This window comes from Mus musculus, chromosome 3 (genome assembly GCF_000001635.26).
Source record: "Mus musculus strain C57BL/6J chromosome 3, GRCm38.p6 C57BL/6J".
Taxonomy (NCBI): Eukaryota; Metazoa; Chordata; class Mammalia; order Rodentia; family Muridae; genus Mus; species Mus musculus.
Window position 1 is genome coordinate 53,537,815 of NC_000069.6, and position 17,785 is coordinate 53,555,599.

Here is a 17,785-nt window from a genome sequence, read left to right on the forward strand (position 1 = left end):
TACAGAAATCTACCTCTCTCGTGGGCTGGTTCACACCATCAGGGCAGCAAGAGTGCCAATCAGACATCCATTGACAGACCAATCCCTCTCTTTCCTCTTTGGCATCCAAGGGGAGGGGATGACCTTGTAACTCTTCGCAATGCTCCTTAAGTTGGTCCCTTCTTTACCATTCCCTTAGCTCCTTCCCATCCAATTCAAGTCCACCCTTTCCATCTCTAGCTATACACCATTGCCCCACTAACACTACAGCATGACCCTCTGCTCGCTCGGCTCTTCTGCACGAGAACACTCCCTGCCAGTCAGCAAATGAATTCTTAGCTGTCTAAAGTGACACTTAGAAGTCCGTTATAAGTGAACACCAAATCATTCACTCCTTGTTAAGCCGACAAGCATCCACTGTGTGTGTGCCTGTTATATGCGGGGTATTTCATTAGGGCTGCTGTGACATAAAAATAAACGCCATAGCTTTTGCTCATTTCTTCTTTTGCTCATTTCTTTTTCTTTTTCTTTCTTTCTTTTTCTTTTTTCTTTTTTTTTCCAAGACAGGGTTTCTCTGTGTAGCCCTGGCTGTCCTGGAACTCACTCTGTAGACTAGACTGGCCTTGAACTCAGAAATCCTCCTGCCTCTGCCTCCTAAGTGCTGGGATTAAAGGTATGTGCCACCACTGCCTGGCTTTATTCATGAGAAACTTAAAATTTATTTATGAGAAGGTTAGCAAAACCTACAATAAATTCCTTCTGTTCTCTCTCCATGGCCACCCCTTTCCAGTATGATCTTCCCTTGACTGAATCTTAAATCATCAAAATTCTACCCGATCCTTTGCTCGTGGAGTGTTAGCTCTAGCCTTTACACTCTGCCTCATGTTAGAGCAATGGATACCCATTTTCATCTGTCTTTATATTCTTTTAACTCTTTCTGGGCAGAGGCCATGCTTCACTGATTTGCCCGATGGTGACTGTCTTAAACCATACACTGGATACTCGGTTAATATGGTGTTTGTGTGTTTGTGAGGAAGAGAATGGGAGCTTCATTGAATTATTGGAATTGCCCGTTTTTCACAGTTGAGAGCTTAAACCTTAAATTTCTGAAGATAATATTACTAAAGTTTATAATTATTTTAAGTAGTTCTCTTACAGGACTAAAGGGATGGCTCAGGGTTAAGGGCACTTGCTGGCAGCTCACAATCATCTGTAACTGTAGTTCCAGGGGATCTGATTCCCGATTCGGGCATGCGTGTGGTACACATACAAACATGCAGGCAAACACTTGTACGCATAAAATAAAAATAAGTGAATCTTTTAAAGAAATGTCTTATAATTTCCCCATATTTGATCTATTTCTTCCTTACCGTAATGCAGACAACCGGGTAGCCAGACACAGGTCCAGTGTCCTCTCTGCCTTTGGAGGGATCATCGTATATCAGCAAGGACACAATGTGAGGGACAGAAGGAAAGGTGACATCTGCCATGCTGTGGATTTCTTCTATATATACAATGGCCTTGGTTGCCTAGAAGCAAAGGAAACAGCACTCATTTGTCAAATATTAAGGTTCTCGGAGCTTCTCTTATTCAGAAAAATGACTGGAAAATCCCTGGAATCTCTGATGAAATTGCCACGTGCAGACTGTATTCAGAGTGATACAGCTTATTGCATGTGACCCTGGCACCTTGCTCATCTCTGATGTTTATGCGGGGAGGGACCCTGTGGCTTGCCACAAGCCTACGAGACACTTGGGTTCTCAGGTAGGTTTTCTCTTCAGCGGTGATGATAGTAGGTGAGTCAGTTGTGGATTTGTGAAGTTGAAGTTATATGAAAATACAATCTGTTAGTTGACAGTGGGAGGAGAAAGCTGACAGACACCTTGAAAGAAACCAGGCCTTCAAGGTCATGGGACAATGTGGGCTGGTGGTAGAGCTGCCTGGGGGTTGGGGAGAGAGAGAGAGAGAGAGAGAGAGAGAGAGAGAGAAGGAATTCGAGAACTAGGCAGCTCTGGACATTGTCAGGGCAAGGAGGAAAATCACCTCTGTCCATGTCGTCTTGAACATCTTTCCTACCTCAGACAACTGATAGGACAGTTCTCTAGCATTGCCTTCCCACTTTCAACAGTGTTATGTGCAATGGGCACATTGCAAGTGAAATTCTGTATCAATCTTCCTAACATAGCGAACATTGTGGGTCAGAAACACTGTGCTGTGGCCCTGTAGCTTGTGACTGTGGAATAAAGGTAAGAATAAATTCAAATTATGTTTTGTAAAGTCAGAGAAATGAAAATTTTAATCCTTGTCAACCAAAGCTTTTTTCTGCCAGGCAGTGGTGGCGCATGCCTTTAATCCCAACTTGGGAGGCAGAGGCGGGCAGATTTCTAAGTTCGAGGCCAGCCTGGTCTACAAAGTGAGTTCCAGGACAGCCAGGGCTATACAGAGAAACCCTGTCTTGGAAAAACAAAAACAAAAAACAAATAAAAAAACCCACCAAAGCTTGTTTCTATATTTTTAAGTCTCCAACACTGAAAGTGATTTCAGTGACTCTGTTTCTTTACCCAAAAGGTCACATGCTAATCTATAAAAACAGTGAAAGACACACATTTGATCAACAGTTTGTACATACAGATCTATGACTTTACAGAGATAACAGTGGGGGTGGAGAGATGGCCAAGAGGACAGGGGCGCTTGCTGCTAGCCCAGCATCCTTAGTTTGATCCTAAGAACTTACATTGTGGAAGAAGAAACCCGACTCCTGCGAGCTGTCCTCTGACCTCCACATGTGCATCATGATACGCACTGCCCCACATGAATACGAAGTGAAAATAACTAAAGCTAAAAAATTCTTAGAGGAAAACAATGTCACAGAATTCTTTGTACTAAGTAATACAAATACTTAAGAAAAACACAATTCTCCATTTTGATCTCATCTTGATTATGAACCAAACAAGGAAAGCCCTTGGTGCACTAATAAACAGTATTTTTACTATGTGTGTGCAGTGCCCACAGAGGCCAGAAGAGGGCATTGGATCTTCTGGAACTTGAGCTACAGATGGCTGTGAGCCACCACGTTGGTGCTGGGAACTGTACCCAGGTCCTGTCCAAGAGCAGCCAGCGCTTTTTCCTGCTGAACCATCTCTCTGGCCTGTGTATATATGGGACCATCTCACTTACCTGTGTCTCTGCCACCATATTTTCATCTGGTTTTAGGTGAACAGTGAAGGCCTCCCTCATCTCTCTCACCCCGTCGAAGATTACTTCAATTTCAACAGTGTGTTGGGTTTCTCCCTCCTTAAACTCGATTTCTACAAACACAAAGTCACTAATTTAATCTTTTACATATGAACCTGAGATCTTCTTGGACTGTGGTTTATATCAAGGACATTTTACACTGTGGTCCAGTACATCAGTGTGTGCTTACTTGAAGGGAGTCAAACCTAACTGATAATTCATTGCTATTATCTGTCCTATTCTCCCTCCGCCGTGTGTGTGTGTGTGTGTGTGTGTGTGTGTGTGTGTGTGTGTGTGTGTACCTGTGCATGTGTGGAGGCCAGAGAAAGATTCAAAGTACCTTGCCTATCACTTTTTTCCTTATTCCTTTAAGACACAGTCTTTCCCCAGACCCAGAGCTAGTCTTGTGTCCAATAACTCCTGATCCTCATCTCTGCCTACCTCAGTGCTAGGGTTCCAGGCATGAAGATCCAAGACTGGTGCTGGGATGTGAACTGAGGTCTCGTGATTGGAGCCATCTCCCCAGTCATATTTTCTACTATTCCTTTCCTTTATATTTTAGCCAAAGGAAAATTCTAATCATGACTTACTAATTGATTTGTTGAGCCACAGTTTGGAAACAGCTGAGTGACAGGACACTAAATAGTTCCATATCCGGCTATAATCAGACAGATTTCCCCCTTTAGCGCCCAGATTTCCTACGTTAATGAAGCCCAGTGACTGTAGGCTGGACCATGGACTCCAATGACTGAGTGCTACGGGGTGTCTAGGCTGATAAACGGAGACTCTGCCTTTGGAAAGAATAGGTTTTTGTTTGTTTGTTTGTTTGTTTTTTTCAAGACAGGGTTTCTCTGTGTAGCCCTGGCTGTCCTGGCACTCACTTCGTAGACCAGGCTAGCCTGGAACTCAGAAATCTGCCTGCCTCTGCCTCCCAAGTGCTGGGATTAAAGGCCTGTGCCACTACCTAATAGTTTTAAGTGCATTGGGAAATTCTACTTCGAAAGCACTTATTTCCCCCAGTCTTAGAAACTGAAACATTGTTATAAGTAAATGGCCGTGTTTTCTCCCTTATCTACCCATAACACCCACCCAGCAAGAAACGACACACTGTCCTGAAACACCCCCACCCCCCCCCCCCCAACCACAAGGGCCCTTTGCTGATCTTCACCAAGATTTGCTCTTCACTAGGACTGCTGGGTTTCCTGGCGTCTGGGTAGCAGATCTTAGGATGAAGCTGGAGAGACTGATTTGTAGGTGTTTTCTACCTTTGGAGAAACTCCTTCCAAGGAGGAAATATGAAGGACAGAAAAACACCATCCCTCCCTGTAGCCGAGACAGCGCTATTTCCTGCGGCTATGCACATATCACTTCCTTATGGCAGGACACTGCATCTCCGGTGCACCTCCCACCCACTTCTGTACTTTGAAATTTTCTATTACCAATTTTCAAAGAGAAATAAAAAGCCATAAAATTTAGCTATTAATCAATGCAATTAAATTTTTCCTTCTAATTCTGGATACAACTTTTTCTCCCCACCATTAGCCTTCTTATACTGTCTGAGTTCAACAGTCTTGGATTTTGTTGTTGTTGTTTTTGCCCCTAACAGAAACATAGGAAAATGATAACAGGTAGTTATTTCTAGCCTACTAATTGGTTTTTAATTTTTGAAAGCAAATTTTGTTAAGTATATTTGGTGTACGCAATATGATGCTATTAAATAATTTGGCTTAGTCTGTGCACTGTGACTTTTAAAAGTTACTTTCTTATGCTAAAGATGTTGTGAAATTTCACAGGAAAACACAGATACTTGAGTGTGCTTTGTTGCCTGGTAACCGCCAGCTAAGAGCTCCCGGGGCCTTTCTCCACAGTGGACTTTCTGGCTGATTAACATCCCAGCCTCTTCCTTTCCCCCAGCTCCCTTTACTTCCATCACTAGGCTTTGGAGTTTTTACAAACCCCTGAGTTATACAAACTCAGTGTCTAAGCAATTTAAAACCAATGTAGGCAAGCTCGTCAATCATCTCGTCAAGCATCCATTCTCGATGCGCCTTTTCCAGATGAGATTTAAGAGTCTCGTCACATTTCCCTCAGGCTGTCGTTTCATAGAACGAGAGTTCAGCTTTTATGGTAATGTTTCTCCTATTTGATTATGCACGACCCCAATTTAGATTATAAAATGAAAAGTTAAAATGTCATATGAAAAAAATAAGTCCAATTTTATTATAAACAGTCAGCTGGTGTTTAAGGGCTACTTGATACTCACAGGGATTTAGCATTGATTAACTTAATTTGACTTCATTTGTTAGTTCGCTACATATTTATAATTCTCCTCTGTTCACTAAAAGAATAAGTTTATCCCTAAGATAAGCAATTTGTTTTTAAAGGTTATACAGCGATATTCAGGTTTTTCTTTCATGTAAAAATCTGTTCATCACAGAAAAGACTGACTTCAAACTTTGTAATTTTGTAGTAAATGGGTTTTCTTTCACAGCTTTGGAATTACATATGATTTCTTCAAAGCCTGGGAATAACACTGACTACACAAAGGAAACGAAGCTCCTTGGTAGAAGTTACTATGTTTCGTTACTTAGTGATTTTGTTACTGAGTCGATCACACCTGCCAGCCACTTTGAACATCCTGTTAGTGAGTCAGAAAGTCAAGGTGAAGGCCTGGAAAGTTGTGACTGACAAGAACTAATGGCCTCTGAGGAGAAGAGTTAGAAAGGTAGGAACAGTTCGCAGAATTTACGTTCATGCTGTCAGCAAATAACTCGGAGAGGGGAGCGTCTATTGCTTTACTAGTACAAAAATGTAAGTGGTGGAATGGTCCCCAAACAAGCACGTGGAAAATCCGACATGTGCTGCCATGGCTGGTATTTTATCATCTTTTCATAGTTCCCTGTTAGCAAGAAGCTGTCTAGCTTTAGCATTTGACTGAAGTTATTCAGCGTGGTTATCACCCACTTTCAAATTCAGGGCAAACATATGCTACAACGCCTGACTGGCCACTGAATGGAAGTAAGACTCATGGACAATCAGTAGGCTCAACACACACACACACACACACACACACACACACACACACACACCAATTCTCAAAAACCCCCTAAGAGAAAATTCTAGAGACTGCCCTTTATATTCCCAGTGGAAGTTTAAAAGCACTCATTCACTTTCACCTCTCTTCCTGAAGTTCCCAGGTCCGACCATGCTCCCTCCATCCAGCTGATGACCCGGGGAAGTCCCATACCTTCTGACACAGGGTGATAATCCTCTCCGGAGGTAGCCGAGCCATCCTTGGTGTGGACTCTCACGATGGAGACCTTTGAAGTGTCTCCTTGACGGATGACCGGGATTTTGACAACCACCGACTCTCCTGGTCTGCTGGGCTCAGTGACACTAAATTTGGTTTCTCCAAATTTGATAACAGCTTCTACAAATGGGAAAAACACAGACAAATGACAGTTGCTGGGACAGGGTGGTAGGAGCAGACATTTCTCCCCATTTCTGTTTCCTTCCACATGGGGGACTTTTATCATTGTCACACTCTCGGCCATTCTCTTTTGCCTCAATATTAATGAGAGTGTTGAAGGAGACATGTAGATCTAGAAGACTGCGAATCCATCCTGGGAAACACTGAGCCATGTCCTGGGAGTTGTGTCTCTGTCCCACGAATCTTACAAGAGCAGGCCACTGAGAAGGACTAGGTAGACATAAAGGCAAGTGTAGGGAGAGGGTAGCCATGAAACCTTGTGCTTCGGTATGCAGGCATAAGCCATAGGCTCCCCATTCAGCTTTGTCAGTGGTGCTGGGACTGAACTCAGGGTCCTGCACACGCTAGGCAAGAACTCGACCACTGCACTGCCTCCAAAGCTTTTTGGTTTACCAGTTTTTCTTATGTGTGCAGTGTGCACATGTTGGGGCTCGGAGTTGATGCTGGATTCTTCCTGCATTATTCCCCAAGACAGAGTCTTTCACTGAACCTGGAGCTTGACAATTTAGCTAGTCTAGGTTGCCAGCTTGCCACTGTGATCCAGCCACTTCAGTGAAGCATGAGATTACTGACAGCCGTCCACACCTGCCCAGCTTTTATGTGGCTGCTGGGGACCTAAACTCTTATGTGATGCTGATCTGGTAAGTGCTTTATCTATGGAGCCCCACTAAATTAATCAGTTTTGGGGTTCTGTTTTGTTTCCCACTTATGTCTCAGTTGTTTGCAGGTCCAACTGAGAAACAAGGGGTGCTTTTCTGAGCTACCTGGGAACTCAGGAGCGGAGAGAAGGGACTGGGCTTCGGTTCCGGAGTCACTGTTAGGAAATCAGTGAGTGCTTACTGTCAGCCTCATCCTGGATCTTTATCAGGGTTTCGTTCTGCTCGCCCACTGCAGCTCCAAAGGCAGAGCTGCCCTGAGGCGTGCCAAGTACCAGGCGCAGCTCCTCTACATCCTCATAGACAGCATCATCCATCAGCTCGAGGACACACGGCTTCTCCATCTCACCTGGAGCAAGGCACAGTGACACATTCTAGGACAGGCCAACAAATAGAAGAAGACAGAGGGAGGGAGTGAGGGAAGGAGGGAGGGAGGGAGGGAGGGAGGGAGGGAGGGAGAAAGGGAGGGAGGATGATGCTTCCTCCTGCCCCACCAGGGCAAAGAACACTGTTCACAAGAAGCCAGGAATAAATAGTTGCTGAATAAGTGACTTTTTGAACCCAGGCCCTTATTTTCATAAGGATTTCGGTCATTTCTCTCTTTACAGGCTAGCACTCATCTTAGGAAGCAAAGGGGGGTGGGGGAAGAAATGTCAGTTTTGTGTATGAGTTCTCAGAACCGTGGTGGGGAAGCTCATCAAGAGATTGCTGCGGATTGGCCCTTGTCAACCTGACTGCACTGGTTTTTCACATTACTGACTTCCGGCTTTTTGAACAGGTCATCAACCCAAAGCCATTAGATCCTTGCCTCTTACTTACAACCAGAACCAATAATTATAGTCCCAGCTTCCTCAATCTCATTAAAAAAATTTTTGAGTGAAATTAACTTTAATAAAAAAACCAAAAAACAAAAAGCTTTGAGTCACTTCCTCCCTTATTTGTAGCATTCCTAATCTGCCCATACATGTGGGTGACACATCGTCTGTAAGACAGAATACTGATCAACACTTGAAATTTCAGAAGCCTGAAGCTCAATAGTCAATCGTAGTCCCTCAATCTTACAAAAGATATCATCTCACTGGCTGTGGCTTTGTGTCAGTGAAGTGTTTGCCTTGGCTTTTCTCTGTCCAGTAGACTTAAGTGGTGTTTTCTCCAGTCCAATTAATTCCTGATTTTAAATTATTTACCTCTGTGTTTCGTGTTTTCTTCTGGTCTCAGTAGGTGACCTAGTTTAGCCTCCCTGCTTTGAAGCATCCTGCTCTACTGGCCAAGGTCTAGCCTTAGCTCGCTTGATCCTGTCTCTTTGATTTTGTGTTTTCCTGTTGTTCTCATTCTTGGCCTCCGATTTCTTTAGGTGTTTAGGGGGTTGTTCTTTTTCATGTTTAGGATAGTTTTTTGCTCTTGATCTCTTCGTTCAGTCTCCTGATCCTTCCAAAGAGTCATTTTATAAAGCTTGTTTGAATTGTGTTTCTCAGTGGTGTCCAAGTTTGGTTCTCAGTGTCCATATGAAATGAGTCAGATCTATCCATGGTCCCAGACCCAAGAAATCTGATGCTTTCTTTTTTGACTTCCTTAGGCACCAGCTATACAAACAGTGTAAAGACATATACGTGACTCCATATTGTGAAAAAAGTTTTCTCATGTATAAGTTTTCTTTTAAATTAAAAATAACTTAATTTAGTTGTAAAGATTTAAAAAACCATATTAATAGCTATAGGATAAATTAGCAGGTGGATGCTGAAATATTAAGAAGCAGTCCTTACTGTTGACAACTTAAGCGTTTTCAATGCTCCACCAATATAAGCAAGGCTTTCCACATGTCTGTGCTTCATTTCACTAAGATATATTCCACAAAATTACACAGGACAAAGTAGTTAAAAATCTGTGGGCATTGATATATATCGAAAAGGTGAGGTACATTTTTCCTAATAACATTTCAAAATTAACTTTAATTTCCAGCCTTGTGACATTTGCACGTTTGATAAGTTCTTGTCCTCTGAGTTCTGAACTAACAATAAAATAGATGATTAGAAATCAAAAGGTTAATGAAGAGACCCTAAGGCTGTCTACTTAATGTGTCCCAATGTATATGCCTTGCTGTACAGTGCGCATAAACTCATGTTGGACGCTTGTTGGAAAATCAGGAAACTTGATTTTACTGCATTTTCTGGAGTACACATTTGTCAGTGCACATTTGGTGCCCTTAATTACATATAGAAATGTCAGGGGCTTAAGGCACTGTGTCCATAAATTTAATGACCTGAGTGTAATCCTCCAGACACACATGGAGGAGGGGAGAGAAATTCCAATTCCTAGGACTTATCATCTGACTTCGCATGTCAGCTCTGGGCATGCGCATGCCCCTCCCCCAGGCCCACCCACACAAAATAAATAAATATGATAAAAGATCTAAAACCTTTTCAAGTTCACACATACCAGGGAGGAATGTGACAGTGGAAACATCGGTATTTGGGCGTTCCTCGAAGTCCATCATCACCTGCGCAGACCCCTGCCTCGTGTAACATCTCACAGAAGACCTGTGCTGGATGTCACCGCTCCTGTAGATCATGGCCACTACACGCCCGTCATTCTCGTTGCAAGTGTACACTCTCTCTTTGAATTGCATTTTAGGCACTGCGAGAAAAAAAAAACAACTCATGGGTCTAGATGCACAGAAATGTCCTTTGATTTAAAAACGACATTTCAGAAGATACAGTTTTCCGTGGAGAAGATGACAATCAATGAGAACAGTAGCACCACGCTCCCAGGTACTTGCCAATGTTTTGACCTCGAGAGACCACTGTCAAAGTTTTTATTTCCCTGTTGTTATGATATTCATCGGCCTCTTTTGTAGAATAAGCGTGCACAGTGAAAGCTTAGGACGTGGATAAAACCAGAGGCCTGGAGATGTTCACGTCACCCGCTTTCAGATGTTCTTGATACAAAGAACATTAAATATTATACACATCCTTACCTTTGATGCAGGGATGAATGGCAGGGAAAGGTCGTGAGTGTGTGTGTGTGTGTTAGTTTTAGGTGGCACTAAAGCTAGGTCAGCCAGACACAGGTCTCATTGACAACGGCTCCCTTTCTTACAAGCACCCTTAGAAGCATCATGATAAAAATAAAAGTGCCCAGATTTCTGTTTTTCAGTGATATTTAGAAAGGCCTGCCATAGACAACTTTTGTGTAGCAATTTCCTCTGAGACAAACCTCTACCTTGGAGGGAAGCCACTGAGACAGTGGATATTAAAAAGGAGATGAACAACAGGATGCTCTGAGTGGAGGTGAAACACTGCATCATACAAGGAAGCTTCTTAAGTTCTGGGGGTGAACAACTCAAAGACTCCAGGAAGTCCCTGAAACTGACCAGATTCACTGCCCAAGAGGTAGAGACACTCTCAGAGAAGTTGAGCTGCCTGGAAGAGGCAGAGACCAAGCAGGTCACCTAGAAGAGACACTTTCCTACTACTTTAGAAAGTCCTACTACTTTCCCACCATGACATTTCCAACCTGTTGAGCTGCCTGCAGGCTGTGCAGTGTGCTCCGGGATCCCAGCTTTATGAGCTGTCAGCCATGCTGGGGTGGGCTGTGATGCTGCAGCTGTCTTTGAGTCATTTCGGCTCCTGTAAGTAACCCCAACAGAACTACTTATAGGTTTAACCACTTGGACCCTGGTGGTACCCTTTCTCTGGTCTCCTTAGGAGTACTGTCACACAACAACAGTGTATTTGACATTTGATTAGAGAAATCTGAGGTGTGGCTGGGTGACAGAAATGACAGAGTGGTAAGAAGTAGAAAAAAAAACAAAACCCAATGGATAGTAAAAGGAAGTACCCCACAGCTCTGCCCATGTGGTGAAGAAAGTTTGAGCCATTCAAGACACCCATGATAATACTATATTGTTCTTTAAAATATAAGATTAGTCTTTAAAGACTGTCTAATTCTATCAGAATGAGGAGGAGTAGAAAAGACGTGGGGTATTCGTATAGAGTGAATCGTGTTTCCCATGTCGCTATCTTACACGTTGAAAGCATACCAAGAGCCTCGAGAGTTAGACAGATAATGAAGATAAAAGGTCATTAGGATGGACTCCTGCCCAATATTTCAAAGGGAGAACTGGTCATGCAGAATCTGAGGAGGCAGATGATGTGAAGAGGCCCAGGGACAAGATGGCCTCTAGTAAGAGGCCTGTGCCATCTTTCCATTGTGGCTTCAGAAGGAACCAACCCCGCTGCCTCTCTTTTAGGCCTCTCACTAATAGTGCAGTGAGCTGCTGCTGTTCAAGGGCTTGTAGGCCTTTACAATGTCAGTCCTAGTAAATGCCCACAGGTATAAAATGCAGCTTATCACCCTACCTGCCATTTATACACATTCAGTCTTATCACTGGAAAGTTTAAAGTCACTCACAGTCTGAGGCAGAGTCATTTATGGACACGGTGGCCTTGCTGGGCTCCCCAAGGGCAGCGTTCATAGGCATTCGAAGTACCAGTTCAAACTTCTCAATTCCCTCCAGTATTGGTCGTCCAAGGTCATCCAGAATGACCACTCGAACAGTCTGCATGTTGACGCCAGGCGCAAAATCTAAATTGCGACTGATTCCCACATAGTCTGTTCCAGCTAGAATCATAATTAATACATTGTTTACATAGGGACTAAATTAAAAAAAAAGACATTACAGAGATGAATTTATAGTTAAATGTTGTAGAGACAGAGAACAGCAAATTGTACACTTTGAAAAACAGCGTAGTGTACAGAACACAGAGAAGTGTAATTAACAAGATGGAAAAGACTGGTGTCTGCATAGTTATTGATTCAGTGAATCTAAGGCAGCGTTCTAAACCTTATGTCCAATGGCTGGCTTTTAATCACATACTCTTGCGTTCCATGTTATTCCTCTTCCATCTTTATTAAAATCCTTCACTGACCAGTTATAAATTAATCAGAATATCAATCAAATAGATGGTAAAATTACATATAAAATAGATAACTTTTAAGTTTTGTTTATATCCATAAATAACTATTTATTTCTGTTTCTGGGGTGACTATTTTACTGAGGCATAAGATCTGCACGTTAGAACTCAACACATCACAGCACTGTTTCTCTGTCACCCATGCTCACTCCAGGCAGTGAGAGTCATTTTCATTTTGTTCCTATTTTATCTTCTAATATGCAACTGTGAGTGTGGCTGTTTCTGGCTCATTAAGACAAAGTTTCTATTTTTTAACAGTTGGAGGTATAACTCAGTGAGAGTTGTGTGCTGGGCATATGGAAAGCCCTGAATTCAGTCTCCAGCATCCAAATCTCCAAACAAACAAACAAAAAACCAAATGTGCACGCACACACACACACACACACACACACACACACACACAGAGTTTTTTGGTTTTCTTTTTCTTTATGCACACCTTCAACTCTGATTTGAATTTCATTCTTAAAAATGAATAATTTGCCTGGTGTAGTGGACTTGGGAGGCAGAGGCAGGTGGATCTTTATGAATTTGAAACCAGCCTGGTCTACATAGCAAGTTCCAGGACAGCCAGAGCTATGTAGGGCCCTGTCTCATAAAAAAACAAAACAAACAAACAAACAAAAAAAAAACAAAATAAAAGAAAGAAAAAAAAGAATAATTTTGGGGTTTGGCTTGGTTCCATATGCCTTTAATATCAGCACCCAGGAAGCAAAGACAGGCAGATCAGTCTAGTCCACATAACAAGTTTAAGATTAACCTAATCTAGATTTCTATAGAGTATGGTTAAAATGAGGATGTGGCTTGAAGATGCCCTCCTGGGGAAGACTTGAATGCCATTAGATTCCATGAAGGACTAAAGGCAGGCGTGAGGACTCCCCTGTATGTGCCAGAACAGTTGACCTCGTTAGCTTTGCTGAGCAGAGAACCGAACCACGCAAACATGGGCATCACAGTTTAAAAGCCTCTGAGCCTTAAGTTACCACCCGAACTCTGGCTCACGATTCTGATGTTACAACGGTAAAGTCTAAATTCGCGTACTCTGTAGAAATAATTCCAGGGCTGGGGGACAAGATCCAGTAAGAGTGTTTCATTCAAGGGAAATGTTCAGTAGCTGGAAGCCGAGGAACAACACAAAAGGCTGATTTGATGTAGGAGACTGCTCACCATCTGCAGAGAGGGATTCTGTTTTCCGGGACCTCACTGTGACACTGGAAGGCTTAGAGAGGTCGGTCCCCGTCCTCCACACCTGCAGCTCCACGTAGCCGGCACTCTCATCCACGGAGTACTGGGTGTCCCCAAAGTAGAAGGCAGGCTCTGTTAACGGGCATGGAAACCATTGCTGTTAGTTCTCTCTCTCTCATCCTCTGCCCCTGAGATGACGCACATGACACGGTTTGCCTTTCATGTATGTAAATAACTATGTCGTTGTGTTTCACGGTGCCAGACAATGAATCAGGGCCTCGTGGGTGTCACCTGAATTACATCCATAAAGTCTTATGTAGGCTATGCATGGCTTCAGGGTGCTCTTCGAAACTTAGCCAGAAAGATACAACCAAATGAAACGTGCACATGACACTTTTTGCTGTTTCTTAAAGTTTTGTCTGAGTATTCACTTTATGACTCCTCACTAAGACCCAGCCATGGGGCAGAGAGATCACAACTGCCTTATGCTTTCTCCCAGTTCATCGGATTTAGGTTTAACTCACGATATTTGAGTATTCAACTAGAAGGACTAGAATCTACCAACTAGACTAGTAAAAAACAATGTCCCCAAGGCTTTAGGGAGACCAGGGCTGGGTGCTGGTTACGGTAGAGCTTTGACTCTAGACGACCTGAGGTTCACTGAATAAGTGACCTCATACTAAGAGGTGAGCATCTGTCCTCATGGATGTGAATGATGCTACTTGGGCTCCATGGTCCCTGCTTCAGGAACTCTACTTCCTCCTGTGTTGGTGATGAGTCTGTGATTGCCTCCTCTTTGATTCTCTCTATGGTCAACCCTTGACTCTCAATACAGCTGCAGAGGTCTGAAGGACAGTAGATGACTAGGGGAAACTGAAAAGAATGACGGGATCACTTCTAAAAATTCTTATTTTTGAAATACAGATAGCCTCACAGGAAATTGCATAAAGTCCCCGTGTAGAAAGCTTATCCTATAAGCAGCCAAAAAACGAAGGTCAGTACTCAAGTGAGCATGCAGAGATAGTTTACTTTTTTGTCTTTAGTGCTACAAGAGTCAAGAGGAGTTTGTCTAAAATCACATAGCTCATGTGGCTCCTTAGCATCATTAAAGGGTGGTGGTACATTTCATTGAATTAGATTGAACGCCCCTCCCCCCAACACCAAAAGAGGATCTTATACTTTATGTAAGATCTTACAATCTTGCAATGGCTCAGAAAACCCCAGGGTGTGTGTGTGTGTCTGTGTGTGTGTCTGTGTGTGTGTGTCCAGAGCACTTGTACGAAAGAAACCTTGGATCCCACCCCCAGTGCGTGTAATAAAACAAAGCCACAGGAAAAGCCAAAGGCAATCTCCCTTCACTGCTACATCTGCAAATTAACTACCTTTATTAAAAAGCATAATACAAATACGTGTTTCTCCCTCCATCTGACAGGCATATTTAGAAGCAGGTAGCTCCCCTGGCCTCTTAAATCATACGAAACCAATCTTGGAAACATTTGCCTATGTGCGTTTAGAGATGATAAATCTGCCCAGAGCATAGTTTGCCTCCCCCTAGCCTTTCAACTTGGACACTCGTTGTGTGTACAGACGAAGGTGTTAGGTGTTATCTTATAACCCCAGGCAAGCAGACCTGGAGGACAAACTAACACATTCCTTACGTTTCTCTCCTCTAAGGAAGGGCAAAAGGGAAGGCCGAGAAGCCAGAAAATGACTCTTCTGAGCAGAGGCTGAACCAGGCCCAGCAAGCTTCTCCTCAGAAGGCTTTCGTAATTATCGTGGAGGACTGGACACGTGCTCCCAACAAGTGATCTTTTTAAGTCTCAGTTTCTGGTACCAAAAGGTTAGGTTTCCAAGCAAAAGCCGTGTAATGTCGTGATGTTACCTCCCATCTTCCTAGTCCTCACAGATGCTTATTAATTAGAAATAGAGTTGAAAAAATAATCATGGAGTGCAATAATAAAACACCAGGGGAGCTGCGTGCTGGGGGTGTGTGTGGGGGTGAGGGGATAGAAATGTATGTGTGTGTGTGTGGGGGGGACTGGGGTTTGCATGGGCATTCACTCATGTGTGTCCTGTTAACCATAAAGCAAGGCTTTCACCTTATAGCTTAACATGTAGTTAACAGATGAAAACAGAGAGAGAGAGAGAGAGAGAGAGAGAGAGAGAGAGAGAGAATTAATGACTAAGCTGCAAATAATGGCGCAGAAAGAATCAACATACTTCCAGTCACACGGAGCACTGTGCCTTCAGTCAAAAGCTGGAGGGGGAATAGAGACAGGACTTTACTTATAAACCCTTCCATTTTAAATACACTAGCTAGTAGGAATTAGGAAAGGTAAGACCTGAATTCTCTAAAATGAAGCTTGCCCATGGTCAGCTATAAGTTAATGTGTCTGTCATCCATCCACTGAGGGAGACGAGAAGACTGGTTAAATAATCAGTTGTAAGGGTGACAGTTAAAATCTAGGTGACTTCAACACAGTGCTTTCTACAACATAAAAAACAAACAGCAGCAGTTGAAAAGAAAATAAACCCATACCCAGCAAGTTGCTTATTTAACCAATCAAAAGAAACAGAGGAAATATTGGCATCTTTGTGTCTTTTCAGTATAGATGAATGGGAACTAGACTGATGGTGGTTATATTTACATTTCTCTTTTTTTTTCTTATAACGTCTAAAATGCAAATGGATTCATACATGTTACTATTGGATCAAAATCTTAGGTATGTAAGTGAGTTACAGATGCTGCACGGAGCTGCGTACATTATGCAGAACACACTAAGATGACCCTAGAACTTTAAAAAGATTCTATGTGTATGAGTGCTTGGCCTGCACGTCTGTCTGTCTGTGTACCACTCGCACACCTGGTGCGTAGAGAGGCCAGAAGAGGGCATTGGGTTCCCTGGAACTGGAGGTACAGATGGTTGTGAGCTGCCATGTGGGTGCTGGAAACTGAGCCTGGGTCTTCTTGAAAAGCATCAGTGTTCTTAACCACTGAGCCATCTCTCCAGCCCCAGGTTGGGACATTTTAATGTGCATTTACAATCAAAAGGAGTGAATGACTTAATGGGTGAAGTCATCCAGAAGGTGAAGACACCTACACAAAATCCACGATAACTGCTCTGTGTGTGTTAACAAATAGTTTTTATAAGGAAGACTGCTGCCTAGTGTGGTAGTTTGAATAGGTGTGGCTCTGATAGACTAATGTTTTAATGTTGGTTATTCGGGAAGGAAGTGGCACTATTTGAGAAGATTAGGTGTATCCTTGTTGGAGGAAGTGTGTCACTGTGGACAAGCCTTGAGGTTTGGCAAATCCCAGCCAGGTCCAGTGGCTCTCTCTTTCTGCTGCCTGTAGATCTGAATGTAGAACTCTCAGCTACTTCTTTAGCCCATGTCTGCTAGCATTTGGTCTTACTTCTTGTCATGATAACAATGGACTAAACCCCCGAAACTGGAAACAAGCCCTAGTTAAATGCTTTCCTTTTAAGAGTTTCTGTGGTCCTGGTGTCTGTTTTAGTTAGTATTTTATTGCTGTGAAGAGACACCATGACCACAGTAATTCTTACAAGGGGAAACATTTAATTTGGGCTGGCTTACAGTTTCAGAGGTTTAGTCCATTATCTTCATGGCAAGAAGCTTGGTGGCATGCAGGCAGACATGATGCTAGAGAAAGAGGTGAGAGTCCTACATCTTGACCGGCAGGCAGTAGGAAGAGAACTGGCTGAGACCTCAAAGCCCACCTTCACAGTAACATACTTCCCCCAGCAAGGCCACCCTTACTTCAATAAGACCACACCTCCTAATAGTGCTAGAAGCTAAGCATTCAAATAGGAGGTTATAGGGGCCACACCCATTCAAACCACTGCAAGGCCTCTTCACAATAGAACATTGACTAAGACTCTAAGCCTCTCCCTTAAGCTCCAATCACCCTTCCCTTCCTTAATTACTTGTTTTTTTTTTTTTGAATACTAACTGAAGACCTTTGTAAATCTGTCACAGACACAGTCACATTAGAATCCAGACCAAAATAGACACAGCCACTCAGTTCCCTAACTCAGCACTGTACCTTGAACTACAGTTACATCTACTTGACGTACAAAACAGGCTACTGCCTCTTAAGCAGACTGCTAAGCAGAAGAGGAAGATAAAATAAACCCATGCTGCCTGCAGCCCCCACCCAGGTATCACTGAAAACGTTCCTCAGCAATCCATCCCTCTCAGACAACAGCAGTTCAGAGCACATGTTTAGTCTTTCCGCACAGGGCAGATAA

At 43.1% G+C, this 17,785-nt stretch overlaps 1 protein-coding gene across 1 annotated transcript in view; it reads right to left on the minus strand.

The window, feature by feature from the left end:
- Positions 1–17,785, minus strand: part of Frem2 (Fras1 related extracellular matrix protein 2) — a 144,656-nt gene that overhangs the window by 23,877 nt on the left and 102,994 nt on the right. The window contains exons 7-13 of the mRNA NM_172862.3: positions 13,497–13,646; positions 11,770–11,979; positions 9,796–9,993; positions 7,544–7,708; positions 6,461–6,643; positions 3,157–3,287; positions 1,350–1,508 (exon numbers count right to left, since the gene is read on the minus strand). Coding sequence (NP_766450.2) covers positions 1,350–1,508; positions 3,157–3,287; positions 6,461–6,643; positions 7,544–7,708; positions 9,796–9,993; positions 11,770–11,979; positions 13,497–13,646 — 1,196 coding nt within the window. The remainder of the gene's footprint in view (positions 1–1,349; positions 1,509–3,156; positions 3,288–6,460; positions 6,644–7,543; positions 7,709–9,795; positions 9,994–11,769; positions 11,980–13,496; positions 13,647–17,785) is intronic.